At 56.6% G+C, this 18,959-nt stretch overlaps 1 protein-coding gene and 1 long non-coding RNA gene across 9 annotated transcripts in view; one reads left to right on the top strand and one right to left on the bottom strand.

Annotated features, from left to right (window-relative positions):
- The window catches only part of TRAPPC9 (trafficking protein particle complex subunit 9), a 388,230-nt gene that overhangs the window by 272,187 nt on the left and 97,084 nt on the right, over positions 1-18,959 (top strand). For 5 of the 7 annotated variants that reach the window (XM_025264824.3, XM_025264825.3, XM_025264823.3 and 2 more), the window contains one exon: positions 12,455-12,608. The exons of 1 other annotated variant lie outside the window; for it this stretch is intronic. In XM_025264824.3, coding sequence (XP_025120609.3) covers positions 12,455-12,608 — 154 coding nt within the window. Of the gene's footprint in view, positions 1-12,454; positions 12,668-18,959 lie in introns of all 7 variants that reach the window. One more of the 7 variants, XM_044928870.2, reaches the window with a different exon arrangement.
- Positions 5,796-7,862, bottom strand: LOC123329523. Of its 2 annotated transcripts, none has more exons than XR_006545109.1 (4): positions 7,724-7,862; positions 6,645-6,792; positions 6,211-6,311; positions 5,796-5,933 (listed from the first exon to the last, which is right to left on the bottom strand). It is a non-coding gene; the product is annotated as an uncharacterized LOC123329523 (long non-coding RNA). The 2 variants fall into 2 exon arrangements; XR_006545108.1 differs by lacking the exon at positions 7,724-7,862 and adding an exon at positions 7,157-7,294.

Below are 18,959 nucleotides of genomic sequence, written 5' to 3'. Positions count from 1 at the left end.
CCCCACCCCCACAGTGGCCCCCTGCCATGCCCTCCCTCCATGCGGCGTCCTGCTCCGCCCACAGCCCCCCGCCGTGCCCCCCCCCCCCTCCGCGGGGCCCTTGGGGGCTGCCCCTGTTGCCAGTCCAGACTTCTCCTCGCAGTCAGTGGGCCGGGCGGGCTGGCACGTGAGGGCCCAGGGGTCTGGGCGTGACTCCAGCCTTCGGTCTCACCCCCCTGGGCTCCTCATCCTCATCGCATCATTCAGGTTCTCAGAGGCAGTTTTGAGTAACTCATTCAGCAAACTCTTGTGGAACACCTAAGTTCTAGGTCTATGAGAGACGTGAGACAGCTTCCTCCCTCTGTGAATTCATGGTGGTGTGTGTGTGTGTAACAGGCATGTGAGCCAAGCAGGGTCATGAGTGTGCTTAACCGTCTGTTAGATGGCAGGCACAGGGGTCAGGGGTCGGGGTAGGGAGGGTGCACTTCTCGTGGGGAGGAGGGGGAGCAGGTCAGAGTGGGCGTCATGGAGCTGGGCCCTGGGCTCTGGGCTAAGGCGCGGCAGGCCCCGGGGCAGGGGCGTTGGTGAACCAGCGGCGGTGTGTGGGCCTGGACCGTGGGGCCCTGCACACCCTCCTGAGGAGCTCGCATGCTCTGTGCCCCCCTGGTGCCCTCTGCTCCCTGTGGCCCGATCAGCACCAGGGGGTGCTGTCCCTGGCGGGGTGTGTCTCCAGGAAGCCCTCCTGCCTGGAGAGCATCCTGGCTGCTCAGCATGAGGCCCGAGACCTTTTTAAACATCAGCGACTCACCCTGATGTTGCCCTCCGTGTCCTCATTTTTACAGCAAGAAAAGGCTGCAAAAGGCCAGACCATTTCCTGGGATGGCCCCGACATGGGCAGAGGTGGGGCCGTTTCCTGGGATGGCTCCGACATGGGCAGAGGTGAGACGCGAGCCCGGTTCTCTGTGTCTCCGAGGCCCGAGGGCCCTGTCGGCCCCCTGCACTGACTCGGGGGTGAGAGGCTGGCCACCCTGCGGTGCCCTTCCCAAGCTGGACACATGCGCGGAAATCTGAACTCCTTCCTTTCCTGTTTGCTTTCCTCATCGCGTCTAGGAAGTAGGGCATTTAGATCAGGATCGATGAAACGTGTCATTAGGTGTGAAAACACCTTTTTGCTAATGGCATCTGGCTTAGTAATGATTGAGGCGTTTTGTTAAGAAAATGGAGATGTTTCACTGCCTTAAAATCAATCAGCTCCTGGCCCCCTCGGGGAGGTGGTGCTTCAGCCACACGAAAGGCTTTTGGGGTGACTCCCAGTTGGCCCTGCGTTTTCTTCCAGGAAGGCGAGGACCGGCAGGCTGTGTCTGTCCCCGAGCACTGTCAGGTGGGGAGGTCTCTTTTCCAGGCTGGCTGCGGGGAGCACAGCGGCCCCAGGGGAGGCATGCTGAGGGTGAGCTTAGCCGGGGGAGACTGGGGTGCGGAGAGCGGTGTTCAGTGTGGGCACAGACGGGGAACGGCAAGATCGTTGTGGTGCTGGCAGTAGGAGGCGGGTGGGGCCCCACGAGAGCAAGCCACAGAGACAGGTGTGGTCCCCAGTGCCCAGACAGGCCACAGAGAAATCCACGCCAAGGCCTTTCCATGGTGTCGGGGTGGCGGGAGCGCTGTCTTGCTGTCGGCTTTGGCGCAGTCACGTGAAGAGGTTAATCAGAAGAGCTGGTTGTTGACATAATGAGGGCTCATGTGGGTGTCTCTGGAGTGAAGGCCCGGGCCCCCACTTTCTCCCTGCTTCAGCATCACCCCGACTTCACTAGGCTGAAGCTCACGGGCTGCCACCCTCGCCCCCTGACCATGGCATCCCTCACGAGCCCGGGGGCAGCTGGGGAGCCTCAGTTTCCCCACTGGAGCAGACAGGAGCGACAGTGCTGCGCTCAGGGGCTGCCTGGGGTCCAGTGGGAGTGAGGGCTCAGCTCAGCTCAGCACATCAGGTGGCCTGAGGGTAGTGCCCGGCCCAGGAGAGGGCCAGCGCGTGGTAGGGATTGCTGCCCAACACCCGGGCCTCAGAAAGAGTTCTGACCTTCCGCAGACGTACTCCAGTTTTTGCTTCGTCAAGGAGTCTCCCCTGATGATATCTCAGTGTTTGTACACGCGTTGTGTGTGTGCACTACCTGTTGGTGCTGTTTGCACATACATGATAACTGGGCAGTCTCCAACTTGTAAATCCCTCTGGGAATCCCATGCCCTAGACATTCTGCTGTTCTGATGGCAAGTGTGGTTTGCATTTGGGCCACCGCACTAGCCTCCGTTCAGGTCTCTTCCCTGTCTTCAGCACCGCCCCCCTTCCTACCCCTCCCCTGGCTGCTGCCTTCCTTCTGGTAAACCTCCTTGGCCCCTTTGTCTAAAGCAATCTCTGGAAGCTCTAGGAAACCAGTAGGCAAGACATCAAGGGTGTGTTCGAATCCACTTTTCTTAGACTTCGTCAGCGCTCACCACCCCCACTTCCAGTTCTGTTCTCTGGATAAGCTGCAGCCCTTCAGAACCACGGCCACTGACGTACAACCAAGATCCGAGTCCTGCACATGGGGTGTGGGGCGCTGAGGGGAGGCCGGGGTAGAGATCTGGGCCCTGCACGTGGGGTGCGGGGGGCTGAGGGGAGGCCAGGGTAGAGTGACGTCATCAGGTCGCCAAAACTAGAGCCGGGGAGTGGGCAGGGCCGGTCCACACAGCCTGCTGCCCAGGCCTGGAGGGCAGGGGAAGGGGGTCACAGGCCCGGGGTGTGGACAGACAGGGAGTGAGAAATGCTGGAGGGGAGCAGCTGGGAGCTGGCCTGCATCTGGTTTGGGGTACCCAGTGGAAGGAATCGTGTAATAATATTGATGCGAGAACTAGGATTTCTGAAAGGCTTTCTTATGAAGAATACGCTGTCCAGATTAATCCACAAATCACCCCTTATAGCCCAGTCATGTGCTCATACAGGTGACAAACCGGAGGGTTACACCACTCAGGACGCTCCCCGGGGGCTACCCCGTGTGCTGGCTGGAGAGCAGAGCCCGGCAGAGGAGGCTCACAGCCATCGGGACCCCACCGTGGGGACTGGTTGGCATCTGCCGGGCACCCGTGAGCCTTTCCTGGACGGGGTGTGCGGGGAGGAGGCTGGGCTCCACGGGCACAGGGCTGCGTCCCCCTGCCTCCCAGAGTGCCTGCCCCTCCGTCCTCTGCGGCCATACGCGTGCCGCCGAGGGAGCCCCAGGTTCCTCTTCTGTAGGATTCGGACACTGACAGCGATAACGTTTATCAGCAGGCTGGTTGTGAGAATTAGAGAGAGGTGATTGTCGAGAACCCCGCAGAGAGCCTGCCCTCAGGAAGGTCTCAGTGGTGAGGGGACCCCGCCAGGCGCGCGTGCACCCCGGATGCCCCGCCCCTGCCTGTGCCCCTCCCTTCCGTGTTCCCCAGCTTAGGGAAGGGCAGGCACACACCCTGTAGAAGGCAGGATATCTGCATCCTGACGCAGAAGGATTCCTGGTCCCCAGACACCAGTTGCACAGGGTCGTGAAGGTTCAGCTCCACTTAACAGGGGCATTTTTATCAAAGGGAACTTTTATTTCCTCGGAGGCTAATTGAAGACTGTTGGCCTTCAGCAAATGCAGTGAATTTCATTTACCTTTGAGACTGGTGGGGTACCAGGGTCCTCGCACCACGCTCTGATGGCTGTAGCTGTCTGATCCATCTGTAACCGTTCCACAGAAGCTATTTCAGGGCTCTTTACCTGCTGGTTCTTGTGCTTCTGATTAGCTTGATGAGGGAAACTGCCGTGGTCTGTCTTAAATCCAGATGTCAAAACACTTCCATGGATTTCTCCCGAGTTCTTTCTTCAGCAGCATGCCAGGGGAAAGTCTGCCAGAAATGGGTTTGTTTCCCTCTTGCTCTTCGCGTCCCTAGAGCTGGGGCTGGGCCTGCGAGCTCCGCACCGCTGTTGGCCAAGTGGGTTTCGACCACCCCCCGCCTCTACCGCAGCCTGCACTCCTTGTCCGACCCGCGTGAGACCCCGGGGAAGCCTGCCTTCTCCCTTTGGGCTCTTGGACCGAGGCCCTGGGCTTTCGCTTCCAGGCAGCATCCCTGCCAGGTGTCACCTGGGCGGGAGGTGCAGCGCCTCCCCTGCGGATGCTCTGCGCACACAGGGGGCCCCCGGCCGCCAGCCCCACCGCTCTGCCTCAGTTTCCCCATCCACTCTGTGAAGGCAGTGAGGCCACTGGAAGGGTGGCGTGTGTGCCAAGAGCAGGCTCTCAGTAAACTTCTCCCTCTGGGGCTTCCTTCTCCTCTGTCTCCTCTGGTGTTTAAAAAAATGTCCCTTTCTTCTTAAAACACACTTCTGACCTCGCTTTCCGCATGGGTCCACCTGCCCAGCAGAGCAGGGGATGTCCCCCGTGAGTCTCCGTGGGCTGGCTCTGCTTACCCCTCCAGCCGCATCCCTGGAGCAGCCAGCCCGGTGTCCCCCCTGGGGCAGCCAGCCCGGTGTCCAGGGTGCGGAGTTGGGAGGGTTCACGCTCTACCACGTCACGCCCTGTGCCACGTGTGACAGTCTGAGGATCCTGGAGGCTCCCTCCTCACCTCCGCCTGACTCCCAGCCTGAGCAGCCTCAGGGACGTGGGCAGCGCCAGGCGCCCCCTCTCTAGGCCACACTGCACCGAGGTCCTCGGGTCCTAACCCTTGGCACACTCACCGCAGCCCTCCCAGCCTGTCTTCCCCTGGTCTACTTTCCCCCAGGATCCTGCAGCTCCCAGGGAGGGGCCCTGCTTCAGGTTCACCCGCCTCCCTGCATGCTGAGCAGGGCGTGGGGCCCACAACGTGCTGGCCACTCTCTGAGCACCATCGTCCCGGCGTGGCTGGTCCCACATCTGCCCTGGGTCTGACCCGGGCAGCACCCCGCTGAACCCCAAGGCTGCCCTCAGCATGTTCTGTCCTTGCACCCCGGGCGGAGCTGCGGGGTAAGGCGACGAGGGGGCAACGGCGAGCATCCCGTCAGCATGGGTCCCTTGGGCACAGACGCTGACCCGCAGCGGCCGTGCAGGACCCCGACGTGGTCGGGATGATGGGGCTGCCAACCAGGACCCTGCCAGTGCCCTCGCCCTTAGGTTCAGGCACGTCCTCTGCACAGGTGATGGGAGAGAAGCGGGCACCCGACGGGGACGCTGCTGCTTCAGCGGTCCCTCCCTGGCCAGCACGTCACTCTGGAGGACTCAGAGGAGCCCGAGAGGGTGTCATGCGCCTGCTTTTCACTTAAGGCTGTGTGGTGGCCATGGACCGGCTGAGCCCACAGAGGCTGCCGCCCTAATCCAGCTCCCCGGGATTTTCCCAGCCCACGTGGGCTGGGCACGGGCTGTGGGGAGAAGCCGGGACTTGCAAGCAGCTCGTTTCCTGTTCCAGTTGGCAGCGGGCAGGCACAAACCCTGAGGGTGCTCTGTGGCCGGGTCCTCACTGGGGTTAATGCGTGTCCCCTCCCAGGAAGCCCCAGGCCCCTCTCATGGCTTCCCAGGGTGGGGGCTTCCAGTGGGTGACCCGTCACAGGCTCCCCTGGTGCAGAAGGCAGAGGTGGGCAGAAACCAGGCCTTTCAGACTTCTGGGAAAGCGTCTGATTGGTCTTTTGATCTCAGTATAGACCTCCCCAGAGTTGTCAGAGAGGAGCGTTGGAGGAAACCCCAGGCTCACCCTTAGAGACCCAGAGGTCCAGGGGACTGCTGACATGGTTCCTGGCGCTCACCAGAGAGGGGGCCTTGCCTGGGGTGAGCTCGCACCGAGCCGGGGGCACAGTGGGCTCTGTGAGTAGGGCATTGCAGGGAGCGGAGAGAGGGGGTACGGGAAGCCGGGCCAGCGCTGGGGGACCTCCGGGAGCGGGGGGCCGTGAAGGATGCGGGCTGAGGACGCAGTGGCTTGCTTGCACATTGGTCTTGGGGGAACGTTCTCTGTGATCACAGGAGAGTGAAAAGAATAAATGAAATACCAACGCCTAGCATTTATCTTACCTTTTAGTTTTTGTAAAATGTCTTTATAAACGCTTTCCTGTTTGGACCTCAATCCATTCTAGCAACATTTTTTTAACCACCTCCCAAAGTAATTGCTATAATTTTGAGCATTAATGATATGCCAAGTGGTCCAGGTTCCCCACAATCCTGACTGACCCCAGCCTCACGTGCTCATTTCACACGTGAAGAAGCGGAGGCCTGGAGACACCAGCCTAACCTGCCTCTGGCCGCCAAGCTCCCAGGTGACCAAGGTGGGCTTAGAATCCAGCTCTGGGTGGCTGCAGAGCCTTAGCTCCTCCGTCCACACAGTCTTCCGTCCTGGAGGAGACGCTTCAGTCAGTGACCCGCCCTGGGCCCCACGTCTCGTCAAGAGCAGAGTTAAGCTTGAATTCCCTGCCTGCTGGGGAGTTCATCCCTCCCCTTCCTGCTGCATGGCAGGGATCCGGCAGGCCAGCCAGCCCTGCTTAGATGGAAGGCTCCTCCTGGAGAAGGCCCAGCAGAGAGAAATCAATTAAAGGCGACCCCAGGAGGCAGGGATCCAGGCCTCACTCTGCTTCCCGCGGGTTGTGGGGGGCAGCCGGCAGCTCGATGGCATTAAGAGTAAATCTCATTTTATTAAGCACTGTCTTCTGAGCGGAGGACACTACTTACAGGCCCCCAAGTAGTCGTTCATCTGCAGAAATGCAAGGAAAGGGGGTTGTGCTTCCACCGAAACGTTGGCTGAGATGGAAGGAGATGCTGCTGACACATGAGAGCTGGTGTCTCTGGACGTGAGACGTGTCACTTCGTTTGTGGTCCTCTAATACAGGATAAACACATATCAGTTTTACGCAGGAGGCGTCGGGTTCACGGAAGGACTCGGAGGCTGCGTGTCTGGCTGTGGTGGAAGTAGCCGTGGGCTAGAGGGGGCTCAGCGGAGTCTGGCTGCCCTCAGGGAGGAGGTGGACAGGGCACTGGGGATATCAGGGCATGATGACAGAGGGAGGTGCCCCAGCCAGCCTGAAAGGTGGGTGGGAGGCAGAGAAACTGGGTCTTGGGGGTGCCTTGGAGTCAGGGTTCCCTGGAGGAAGTTGTGAGAACTGGCCAGGGCAGCCTTTGAGCCTTTTGAGGGCCCTGGGAGAGCAGGTCCTCGTGGGTAAGAGGTCTGTTCTCCCTCAGCTCACCCCTCTGGAAGGTGGGCGCCGGGCCCTAGGGTCCCTGCGTGGATGGCCAGGGAGCACGTGCACAGGGGGAGTGTGATGGGTGCCACGCGGGCCTCTGGTCCTGTCCTCCTGCAGAACTGGCCGGCCCCTTGCCCGCGATCACACCATGTGGTCACTCTTCGGAGAAGCTGTCTCCGTAGCAAGAGGCCATGGCTGCCTGGCAGCCCCTCCAGCCCCCACCCTGGCCTTGGCTGAACTCACAGAAAGCCCATCAAGAGGTGGGTGGGCCCTTAACCACCTCCAGCTCACAGGTGAGGAACTGGAGACCCAGACAAACGGAGCACCCTGAGACAGAGTGAAGGGGGCTGGGACCTGTCAGACGCTGGCGTCGGCTCAGCCTTCCCCCTACGAGTGGACCCCAGCCTGGGTGGGGGCAGCGAGAGGGGGGCCCTGGCCCCCCCCGGGCGCCTGCCGTGTCTGAGCTTCCCCGACCCCGCCCAGTGCCTAGCACTTAGCTACATCTGCCAGGTGTGTGCCTGGAGCTTGCAGGGCAGGGACGCCTCTGCAGATCCCCACCTCCATGCTCACCTGCTGCGGGCCCCCCAGCCCGGGTTAGGAGTCCTCTGCCCTGTCTGCTCTCCCTGTGGCCTTGGGCAGGTGGTGGGTATGAGGATGGAGGGAGACGGTGGTGGTGAGGCAGGTGCCGGGTGCCCGTGGGTGCTGCCAGTCTCACGTTTGGTGTGATCCCCGATGGCGCTTTGATTCTTATAATACAGTGTATCTTCTCTTCAATTAAAAATGATAACAAGGAAGCTTTCTTTGAAACCATAACTGATCTACGAGGCTTAATGAGAAAATGATCGTCTTGGGTGTGAGCCAGGAGTCAGTGTTGATGCCATTTTCCTGTCTGCCCCAAGTTCTTCTCATTGAGGATGAATGACTCCGGAAGACCGGCCTCCTCCCTTCCACTTGGCTAGTACTTCATTATAAACCAGAGACTAGGCTGGTGTTCTGCATAGTCAAACAGATTCCCGAAGGATGCACTACATAAATTTAGAATACCGTCTTATAACTATCAATTATCTCCCAATGAAAGTTCAATTTAATTATACATGGATAGTCCTTCTAAATCCGACTCCTTGATTTGTATTTAAATGTCATCATTATGACTTCCCTGGCGAGGTTATCAGCTGTTCAAAGGCTGAATCATATGGTATGGTATTTAAAAAAAAAAAAAAAAAAACCACCACTCTTTTTATAGACTCCTCAGAAATCACAGCACCTTTTTTTAGTGCCAGCTCTTAACTATTATTGTCACATGTGGCCATAAAATTAAACATGAAAATTGGCATTCCATAGTAGTATTAGTTTTATTTCCCTCTGACTCGGCAAAGATGAACAGACTCAAATAGCGGTGGGGACTGTCTGGAGCGGAGGCTGCAGAATGTGCTGGGATGCTAGGTCAGTATCAGAACCGCATTCAGGTCTGAAGCTCTTGCATGAGTGGCTCGGGTCACTTCTTAACTGCCTGGCCCCTCAGCCTCCCCGCCTCCACGTATGGGACGCTCTGTGTGCCCGGGCCTGGCTTCCAGCCCCTTCCTGGAGGACATGAAGGACGGTGGTGAGGCTCAGGGCCGTGCCCAACATCCAGGTCGACAGAGATGTAGAGTAGTCTTCGGGTCCCAGAGTTGCCATCCTGGCTCCAGGATTCTAGGCTAGGTGCCCCCTAGGTGAGTCACTCAACTTCTGGTACCTCGATTCCATCATCCGTGCAGAAGAAGGGTGCTGCCTTTGAGACATTCGCTGCATGGTGTGCCCTGGGGCTGCTGGAGGGAGAGTGATGTTGTAAATTTGGGGAGTGGGGTGGCCTGTGGCTGGCGGGCTCTGCAGTCACCAGGTCTGTGTCTTCCACCAGCTCTGAAAACCAGAGGAGCAAAGATCATTTCCTTTTAGGTCCTTGGCCTGAGCAAGGGAGAGCCAGAGAAAGCAAAAATCAGGGCGGCTGCGTCTGAGCGCAGGCTCCCAGAGGCGCTGCCAGCTCTGTGCCTTTGGGCAGGTGGCTTTCGCTCACAGAGCTTCATCGCATCTGTGAAAGGAAGCACATCACAGCATCCTTAGGCCGCCGTCATAGAAAGATGAATACGTATTGAAAACACCTAGCCCAGGCTGGGCACGTGGTAAGCGTTTGTTGCATTTCATTTTTTCCCCTCTCCTCTTTTGTGGGCACACCTGGCTGTGCATTTCTTAAGGGTGGTGGTGGGTGATGTAATGTGATGCTTAGGCTCAGTCCGAAATTGTTTGAAAGAGCCTCCCCCCACCCCACCCCTCCCGCCCCACTGGCCCAGGCAGTCACAAATATAATCCCAGTGGTCAGTGTGCAATCTGATCTATTCTGATCACAAGTCTTCTGAGAGCGGGCCTCTCTCTCCACTTTGCATTTGGCCAGAAGAGAGCTGGGTGTCGGGACGTGTCCACACCCACCTGCCAGGTAACAGTTACTGGTTCCTTTTGAGTTACCAGATGAGGAGACTGAGTTTGTCCCCTTTAGTGAAACTTAGGATGTATTCTGACCTTTGGTTTGAAGAGAGCACTAGTTTGCTTCAGGCCACCTTGGAAGTGAGGGAGTAGGAAGCAGTTCTGCTCAGTGGGCATTCGAGGCACTCCAGCTATACCCACAGGGGAGAAAGAGACTACTGGGCAACTCCTGAAGAAGTGTTCAGCTTCAGGAGTAGTTCAGACCTGCAGACTGAAACATCAGCGAAGCAGCAGCTTGCCTCTTACTGGCATAGATTTGAAACTGGATCATCATCAGTATCGGCCAGGGTGCAGAGAGGGCCGCCCCCACCCCGCCCCCGGCTCTGTTGAGGGCACGTGCTCGGGGAGAACCTCCTTGAGAAGGGACTTGTTCTCTGCCTCTGGGCCTAAAAGGCTTTCATACCCCCACATCAGTAATTCCACCTCTCGAGGTGTACTCTCACACATAGCCGTAAATGCAGCGAGGAAATTTAAGCAGAAAGATGGTGGTTATGTCTTTTTTTTTCACCAATATATTTTTTTAAAGAATGCAAAATACCTGAAAAGTATGAAAAATAGGGGAGCTGGTAAAATTATGATACAGCCGTGTGATAGAATCTTCTGTAGACTGATCTTCAACGGTGTGGAGTTGTTCATCTCATATTAACAGAATAAAGCGAGCCTTAAAATTGTGTGTACACGTATGTGTGTATGCATATATTTAACACTTTTATGACTTACACATACACTTATGTAATGATTTGTTACATTAAAATAGGAACACTTCGGAAAAGAAGACTATAGAATCCATATATCAATCATAAGGGCATAAGATTCTGAGTGCTTTTCCTTTTGCATGCTGTTCTCTGTTTTCTAGCTTTTTGCAGTAAGCCTATCTACTTTTGTAATCAGAAAAGAATGGTAAAAAGGTAATTTTTTGAACGTGGTCCTTGCCCTGAAGCGCACTGTTTCTGTGCTTACACTGAAGTGCCCCTAACTCTGGCGGCCGACCCTTAATCGCTCTCGGCCAGAGGCTGCACATTGACCGGTATCCCAGTAATTCTTTCCAAGCGCTCAAGGCCTCTTCCTCAGGTTTACTTTGCTATTTATACGCCCTGAATACCAGCTCCTGCTTGTTAAAGACAGAAATCGCCAAAGGCCCATTAGTGCCTGCTGGAGTTCAGGGGAATATTTCGGCCACCGCACAGACTATGAATTAAAAGAAAATGCCTACTGTTATCTGTTGACTGGCAGTCATCTTGAGGGCCTGACACGAAGGAGCCGCCCTTTCTCCCCTTCTCTCTACATCCCTTCATGTAGCACATTTTTGTTGAGTACCTACTCTGTCCCTGACTTTGTGCTAACAGGTAGGATTTCAAACATCAGTGAGACCCAGCCAGCTCCCAGCTGTGTGCATGTCAGGACCATGGGCAAGGGAGGGGAGGCAGCAGGCGGTTAGAGCCTGACCGCCTCCTACAGACCAGGAGCTGTCTCAGCAGGAGACACAGCTGAACGTGGATGCAGGTATGGGGCAGGCAGCGGTGGCCTGGGTATTGCTGTTTAGTGACTCTGTCACTCCATGGACTGCAGCACAACAGGCTTCCCCGCCCTTCACTATCTTCCGGAGTTTGCTCACTCATGTCCATTGAGTCGATGATGCCATCCAACCATCTCATCCTCTGTAGCCCCCTTCTCCTGCCGTCAGTCTTGCAAAATATCAGGGTCTTTTCCAGTGAGTCAGCTCTTCGCATCAGGTGGCCAAAGTATTGGAGTTTCAGGTTCAGCATCAGTGCTTCCAATGCATATTCAGGGTTGATTTCCTTTAGGCCATTAGGGAAGGATCTTAATTCACTGTTCATTTCTTCTTTGAACTGGTTCCTGCAGTGTGCCAGGCAGGCACAACTCTGGGCCCGGAAACACTGCTAAACAAGACAAGAGCATCTCTGCCTTCAGGGAGCCGAATTCTGATAGGATTGATAGACAGCTCACAAATCCAGAAGTAAATATTTGCAGCTCGTGGTACATGGTGTAGCAGAAATAGATTGAATACTGCCCTGGAGAAGGCGAGGGCGGTGAGAGAGAAAGCTGCTGCAGAGAGGTGGTCTAGGAAGGCCTTTCTGAAGGTCTGATCTAAAGGATGAAAGACTCCAGCCGTGCCATGGGTCAGGCGAAGAGCATTCCCACATAGGGAGCCATGGCACAGAGGCTGAGTCACGGGATGGAAATTGCCCTAGGATTAAGAGTGTGGGCACCCAGGGTGTGAGACTTGGCAGAAACCTGAAGGTGGGGGGGATCTTGGGCGCAGGGGCTGCAAGTGGGCAGGCGGGGTGCTTTGTGGCTGGTGGGGTGCCATGTGGCTGGCGGGGCGCAGCATGTGGCTGGCTGGGTGCGGCATGTGTGAACAAGCCAGTCTGGCGGAGAATGAAGTTTGAGGTGACAGGCAGGGCTCTGTGTTGAGTCTACAGTTCCCACTGGGCTCTGGGGCCTCAGGGCTGAGTAATTGCCAGCCCGCTCTGCGATTTTCCCTTTGGTTCCTGTCCGCTTTATCCTGTTCCAGAACCCAGATTTCTTTCTGGGGTTGGACTCGCTGACTCTGTCTTTCGTGCTAAACTGTGTTGAACCAGCTCTGAAGCCAGTGCCGCCCTGGGAGTCAATTATTTCATTTTCTTGGAGCAACTCCGTTATGAATTACTAACGATAATGATTCATTCTCCTGTTTCACGCTGGCATGTGCTGATTCCCCGAGAGCCCGCAGAAGAAATTGCCGTCCTGATTCAGCTTCTGCTGTGTTTCCCCTTCTCTTAGAATGGCCATTCAAGTGGACAAGTTCAACTTTGAGAGTTTCCCAGAATCCCCTGCGGATAAGGGGCAGTTTGCAAATTCCAAACACCTGGAGGAGGAGAGGCAGGAAGCCCGAGGCCTGGAGATCAACAGCAAGCTGGACATCCACTGGACCATCATATCCTTTTCCCAGACCCGAGGAGCCCAGAGGGGTCAGCTAGTGAGCACTGGGCACAGGTAACTCAGGAGTGGTCTGGCAGGGAGATCCGGACAGAGAGCAGACATTTTCTCACCTCTCACCGTGTCCAGGGCCCCAGGAGGGAAGATGAGGAAGGGCCTGCTTGGAGCGGGGGCTGCCCTTGGCTTGGGTCGCCTGTTTCTTGTCAGCATTCAGATCTGTGATAGTGACAAGTACTGACGGCTACCTGCCATGGCTGGGCTGGAGGGCTTCCACTCACTGATAGTTGAATGCAGGATGCGGTTGTCAGGGAAACTGAAATTGGGTTGAACAGCTTAGCAAGGCGCAGAGATGCCATTTTGAAAAACCTGGGATGGGAGCAGTTTAGGAGACTGTTATAAAGGTCAGTTTCATAAAACAGCTGGCCCTGCCCTGAGCTTCAGAGCAATGCCTGGCTCATGGTTGACACTCAGTTGGATGAGTGGGAATCTGGGGGAACCCCAGGTTCCCTAGGTTCTGTGTTTCTTCAGCAGTCTTCACCGAGTGCCTGCTTTGGGTCAGGTGTACGGTGAGCCACCTGAGAGGTGGAGATGCAGAGATGAGGCCTCACGTGGTTGCATGGTCTTGAAAGGGGTGGAAGTGCTCTAAGGATTAGATGCACGGCAAATCCCATGGACAGAGGAGCCTGGTGTGCTGCGGTCCATGGGATGGCAAGAGTTGGACATGACGTAGGGACTAAACAGCAACAACAGGGACAGAGCATTGGGCCGAGTGCTTCATCAGAGGAGCTGCTGGGGGCAGCGCAGTCAGGGAAGGCTTCACAGAGGAGGTGACATTAGCGTGGGCTTTTTAAAGGTAAGTAGAAGCTTGTCAAGGGGCAAAGGGTGGAAAGTGCCCTGCAGTGCTCCGGATGTGAGAGGATGGCTCTCCTAGAGCGTCTTCCCAGGAGAGGCAACTCTGAGGGGACTGTCTGTTATTTATTGGTATCTCGTTCACACACTGATTCTGTGGAAATGGGATGGCTGCAGCCTGTCATGTGGTCTCGGATCATTCCAGACCATCTTCCTGGTTTCTGGAAACATCCTCGGGCTGCAGGAGGCACGGTTTCCAGGACGGAGGCCACTTCCTTCACGCCAGCTCACGTGAATTTGAGCTTCGGAGACCAGACCTCTGTCTCCAAGGAGCTTGTGAAAAAGCGCTGCAGATGGATGGCTTGGGAACCAGACGCTAAAAATAGAGCGTCCAGGGACTCATGGAGGGAGCCGGGTGCACATCGTGGGGTTAGGCGTTTGTCGCCTGTGGAGAGAGAAGTAAAACGGCCAGGACCACGGCGTTGCCCTTCCCGAGGTGCCCTGCATCTCAGCAGAGTCAGGGTCAGTCAGCTGGCATGTTTGAGTGAGCAGGGCCAACTCAGCCTGAGTCCAGCCAAGGACCTGCTTGGGCGGGGTGGCCAGCGCAGTGCTCACCTGCCCACCAGGGGGCCCTGAAAGTGCTCTTGACCCCTTGAGGGGATGGAGGTGCAGGGAGGAAGGAGGTGGTCAGCAGTCAGTGCTCAGCTCTCGTGTCTGCGTCCTGACACTGGAGCCAGGAGAGGCCCCCCTGTGTTGAGGAGGCTCCGCTCCTCCTGTGTGGGGTCTTCGTGGGGGTCCCCGTGTAAGCAGGGGGCCCTGCCCCTTTTCAGAGCCTTAGCTTCCCCCAGGAGCTGCTGCAGAGCCTGGCCCACTGGGCTGGGGGTGATCCAGTCCGCACTCGGGGAGGAGGGCACAGTGTGCTTGGGGGACCCAGAGGGAAGGGGGTCTCATCACGGAACCCACAGAGACTGGGCCTTGCTGGGAGCAAGGACACACAGCAGCACCTGTGAGCGTGGCTTCCTGGGCGCTGACCTGGGGGCCCACCTGGTCCTGCGTGCCCGCACCCCAGCTCCCACTGCATGTCTCACCTGTCTTGCTGATGCAGCTGCCTCCGGGTTCCTGCAGAGAAACAAGGGGAGCTGGTACTGAACCGTCAGCCCCACTCGAGCCTGTGGCCCTTGCCTCCTAGTAGGATTATGGTGACCATCAAAAACGCTTACATTGTTTTATTGAAAACATACTGAAATGTTTTGGGGTTTCTCTCCTTTCAGCCTTGATTCTTTAAAGAAGCTGACTTCCCTATTTTGCGTTTCGATTAGTAATTCATGCAAGCAAATCCTTATTGGATGCCCACCAGGTGCCAGGCACACCTGTCTCCTAGCTTTACTGATTGGAAGGCCGTCCCCACAGGGGATTCGAGTGACGAGAATTAACACTGTGGACATCTCTTCCCTCTGCGCTCCCCTCCTGTCTGGTAATGACATCTGGCATGGGACGAAGAGCAGACTTTCGCTATTGTAAACCTAAATCCAAGCAGATGGGAAGACCAAAGATGGAATTGCCTAATTATTTCATTATGCATTTTGATATTTTCTCAATATTTAGACTTCATAAAAAAGTCGAGCCTAATTTGACACCCATCCACGGTGATAAAAATGGCCCATATGTAAGCCTGTACGGCTGGATAGACGCGTTTTAAAGGAAACTGGGCTCTCGCGGTAGGTGTGTGCACACCTGTCTAGAGAATACCTGCTACACCCAGAAGAGCCCAGGGGACGCCGGGAGCTCGCTCTCTGCACGCGGCTCACCATCTGTGTGCCTTGTGTCCGCGCCTGGGGGCGGGCAGATGCAGAGGTGGGCGCTCAAGGCGCAGCCCTTGTGGGGTAAGACGGAGCTTTCCTCTGGTGGGACTGGCCTGCCTGGGTGTTCCAGACCCGCCGTGCACTGTGGACCCGAGTCGCCCCCTGTGGCAGGTTGTACAGGGTGCAGGCTGGGGCCGCAGGTGGCCCAGGCGGTGCTGAGGAGTCGGGCTGGCCTGCCTGCCTGCCTTTCTCCCGCTCCCCTACTCCCCTCCCCGCTCCCAAAGGCAAAGGTCAAGCTCTGGGGCCGCCTCCTCTGTGTCCTGCCCCCAGCAGCCTGGGCGCCTGGGCTCCCGAAGGCCATGAGACAGGGTGGGGGGTGGAGAGTAGGCGTTGTCCGTCCCACCCAGGAAACCACAGCCCTGCTTCCTCTGACCGCACCCCTGCTCTGTGAAACATGCAGGGCAGGTGTCAGTGCTGATTTTTTTTTTTTTTTTAATTTTTATTGAAGTCTAGTTGATCTATAATGTCACGTTTAATCTCTGTAGATTAATCTCTCACAGCAAAGTGACGCAGGTGTATCCATATATACATTTTTTCTTGTATCTTTTGCATTCTGGTTTATCCCAGGACACCGCATACCGTTCCCTGTGGTGAACAGGAGGACCTTCTTGTTTATCCATTCTCTCTGTGTGATAGTTTGCATCTTCCAGCCCCAAACTCCATCCCTCCCCCCGACCCACCCCGGGTGCTGCAGGTCCAGGCAGGCTTTCCTACATGGAGCCTGGAGCCTGCTAACTGGCCAAGAGCCAGCACGGCTCAAGGGTCCCCGCAGGCTGCCTGGGGCGTCGTCGGGAGACCGCCCTCTGCAGGGACAGGGTGGCCTCATGCGGAGCAGGGGGTTGGGGGCAGTTGGCCATCGGGGGCCGTCAGCGCCAGGGGCTTCTCAGTGTTTTCAGCCCTGAAGCTCCCTGGTTCAGCGGTTCACACGCTGGCCTGGGCCCGGGCAAGTGAGCTAACATTGAATACTGCTCTTCTAGATTTATGATCCCTCTCTCTCTTCTGAAACCCTGTGTATCATTTCCATTATCACCCCTGCTGTGCAAACCACCACGTGTGCGGCTCCTGTGTATCGAGTCTCTTGGTGTGTTGTCCACGGGGCAGCGGGGCAGACGCCCACCAGCGGGCGCTCCCGCCCCGCTCGCCCGCCCCCTCCCCCGGGCCTCCGTGTAGCCTTTCTGCTCCCCTTTCCTCCTCATCTGGTGAGGGTGGTGATGGCAGCCTAGGGCGGACATGTGCTCTGGGGTGCTGCTGGGATCAGTCCTAACCATTATACCCGTCCTTCTGATCCCCTGGGAAAGTGAAAGCGTTGGTCGCTTAGTCATGTCCGATTTCTCTGTCACCCCGTGGACTGTAGCCCACCAGCCTCCTCTGTCCATGGATTCTCCAGGCAAGAATATTAGAGTGGGTTGCCATTTCCTCCTCTAGGGGATCTTCTTCGTCCAGGGATTGAACCTGGGTCTCCCGCGTAGCAGCCAGACCTGATCCCTACCTGGTGCTGGACAGGATACTAGCATTTTTCTTAAAACCTACAAGCTGGGTAGTGCCTACCCCTTTTAAAAAATAGATACTTATTCTGGAAGTTGAATAACTCTCCTGACATGTGTCCCGGAGCTGGACAGCCAGGATCCGAGACCTCACGTTCTTTCCTGTTGCCTGAGGTCAGCCTGGAGTGACGGCCCACCCTCGAGGCGCAGCCGCACTTCCTGACCCTGGAAGGTGTCAGCACAGCTGAGCCCCCGCTTCCCGCTCTCCTCGGGGCCTGGCCCCAGGTGAGGCTCCTCCCAGACGGAGGGCGCTGGGCTGGGCCTCCCCCACAGTCGGCTCCTGGCGTCCCTGCCTTCGTGTCTGCGGGGGTGCCCGAATGGGGTCAGGTCCCCCAGAATGTCTAGTTTGGGAGCTTTGGAAGCTGACTGTATCTTCCTTCACTCTCCATGTGGCATTCGGAGGAGGAGAGACAAGCCTCACGCAGGTGCAGGTGGGGGTCACCCTTTATGATTGGCCTCCCATGTCCGCTCTTCTCTGGAGCCCTCTCTGCCGCCTCTCCCATCAAGCTCCAGATGGAACCACCCTCCTGTGGGCCCCTGCAACCCTCAGTGCTCAACTCCTGTTTGGGATAGTGCTTCCAGAGCACAGGAAAGTTTCTCCTCCCAAGACTGTCTCCCTGGCCCGGCTGTGCTGTTCTTGAGGTCAGGTCCTGTCAGCAGCTGTCCCCTGATGACCTCCGCCTGCTGGAGTTTGTGCCAAGTGCCGGGACACTGCGGTGAGCAAGAACTCAGCCTGGAGTGGACTCTGCCTGATGGAGCCCGGGCGTGTGCTCCCTGCCCACCCTGGTGCCATGTGTAATCCTTAGCACTGAGGGATGGAAACCATTTGGTGAATGGATGGTTTCTGTTTCATTGATGGAGCTGAACAGCCACCAGCTTGCTTGCATGACGCTGAGTGCCGTGAACGTAGGAAGGGAGTTTGCAGCCAGCGTGACTCGTCTAGCTGAAGCCTGGCTCCCTTTCCAGGGGCAGTGCTGCACAGAGGGTCTGCAAGGGAGGCAGCTGCGGGAGGCGCTTGGGGCGAGCTCGGTGTCAGCACCCCTTCTCATTTTCCTGTTTTTGTTGCAAACCTCCCTTCGGAGAGCATTTCAGGGTTGGTGAGATGCCTACTGACCTAGCAGAATCCAAGCCTGGGTAGGTTTTCTGACAAGACCTGGGTGCCCGCTCCGCTGATCCCCAGGAGGCTGGTGGCCTGGACCATCTGGGCTGGGTCTCTGCCAGGTGGGCTGATAAGCACGTGTCTTCCGCCTTCTGTCTAGAGGTTATTTGTAACCATCTGGCTGCTTGAGGGTGAGGCAGAGGCTCAAGGAGCCCAGTGGCAAACTGGGCTTTAGGTGCCTAAGAATCAGTAGCAGACGAGGGGCTGGAATGCCTCTGTGGGATTCTCAGGGTACGTAGGCTTAAGTAATGGGAAGCAGAGGTGTATGGAGCAGGGTCGTGTGCCCAGAGAGGCTGTCTTCTCGGGTCTGGCCCCAGGCCATGCCGCTGATGGTGGCCATGTTTGGTCACCCTCTATAAATCCCAGAAGCTCAACAGTGGCTTTGACATTTGACATTTGTCATCAGTTTTTACTAGTCCATCCTAAAGGAAATTAACCCTGAATATTCATTGCAAGGATTGATGTTGAAGCTCCAATACTTTGGCCATCTGATGTGAAGAGCCAACTCATTGGAAAAGACCCTGATGCTGGGAAAGGTTGAAGACAAAAGGGGACGACAGAGGATGAGATGGTTGGATGGCATCACTGACTCAATGGACATGAATTTGAGCAAACTCCAGGAGACAGTGGAGGAGAGAGGATTCTGGTGTCTCAGTCCATGGGGTCGAAGAGTCAGACACAACATAGCGACTGAACAACGACAGTCACACCCTGTACGGCTTGAAGCACAACGTCTTCAGTGTAGTCAGTCATCACCAGGACAGGTGACCTGGCACACAACCATACCCAGCCTCTCAATTTCCAAGACAGTGTTCCCACCAGTGACGAAAACTTGTCAATACACGAGCCCTCCTTACTTTAAAGACAGAGGCAGAGGAGACTTGCCTGGTGGTCCAGCGGCTAAGACTCTGAATGCCCAAAGCAAGGGGCCCAGG

The sequence above is a fragment of the Bubalus bubalis genome, chromosome 15 (assembly GCF_019923935.1).
Source record: "Bubalus bubalis isolate 160015118507 breed Murrah chromosome 15, NDDB_SH_1, whole genome shotgun sequence".
Classification (NCBI taxonomy): domain Eukaryota; kingdom Metazoa; phylum Chordata; class Mammalia; order Artiodactyla; family Bovidae; genus Bubalus; species Bubalus bubalis.
Note: the sequence above shows the minus strand (reverse complement) of the source record. Positions and strands in the feature narration are given on the sequence as shown.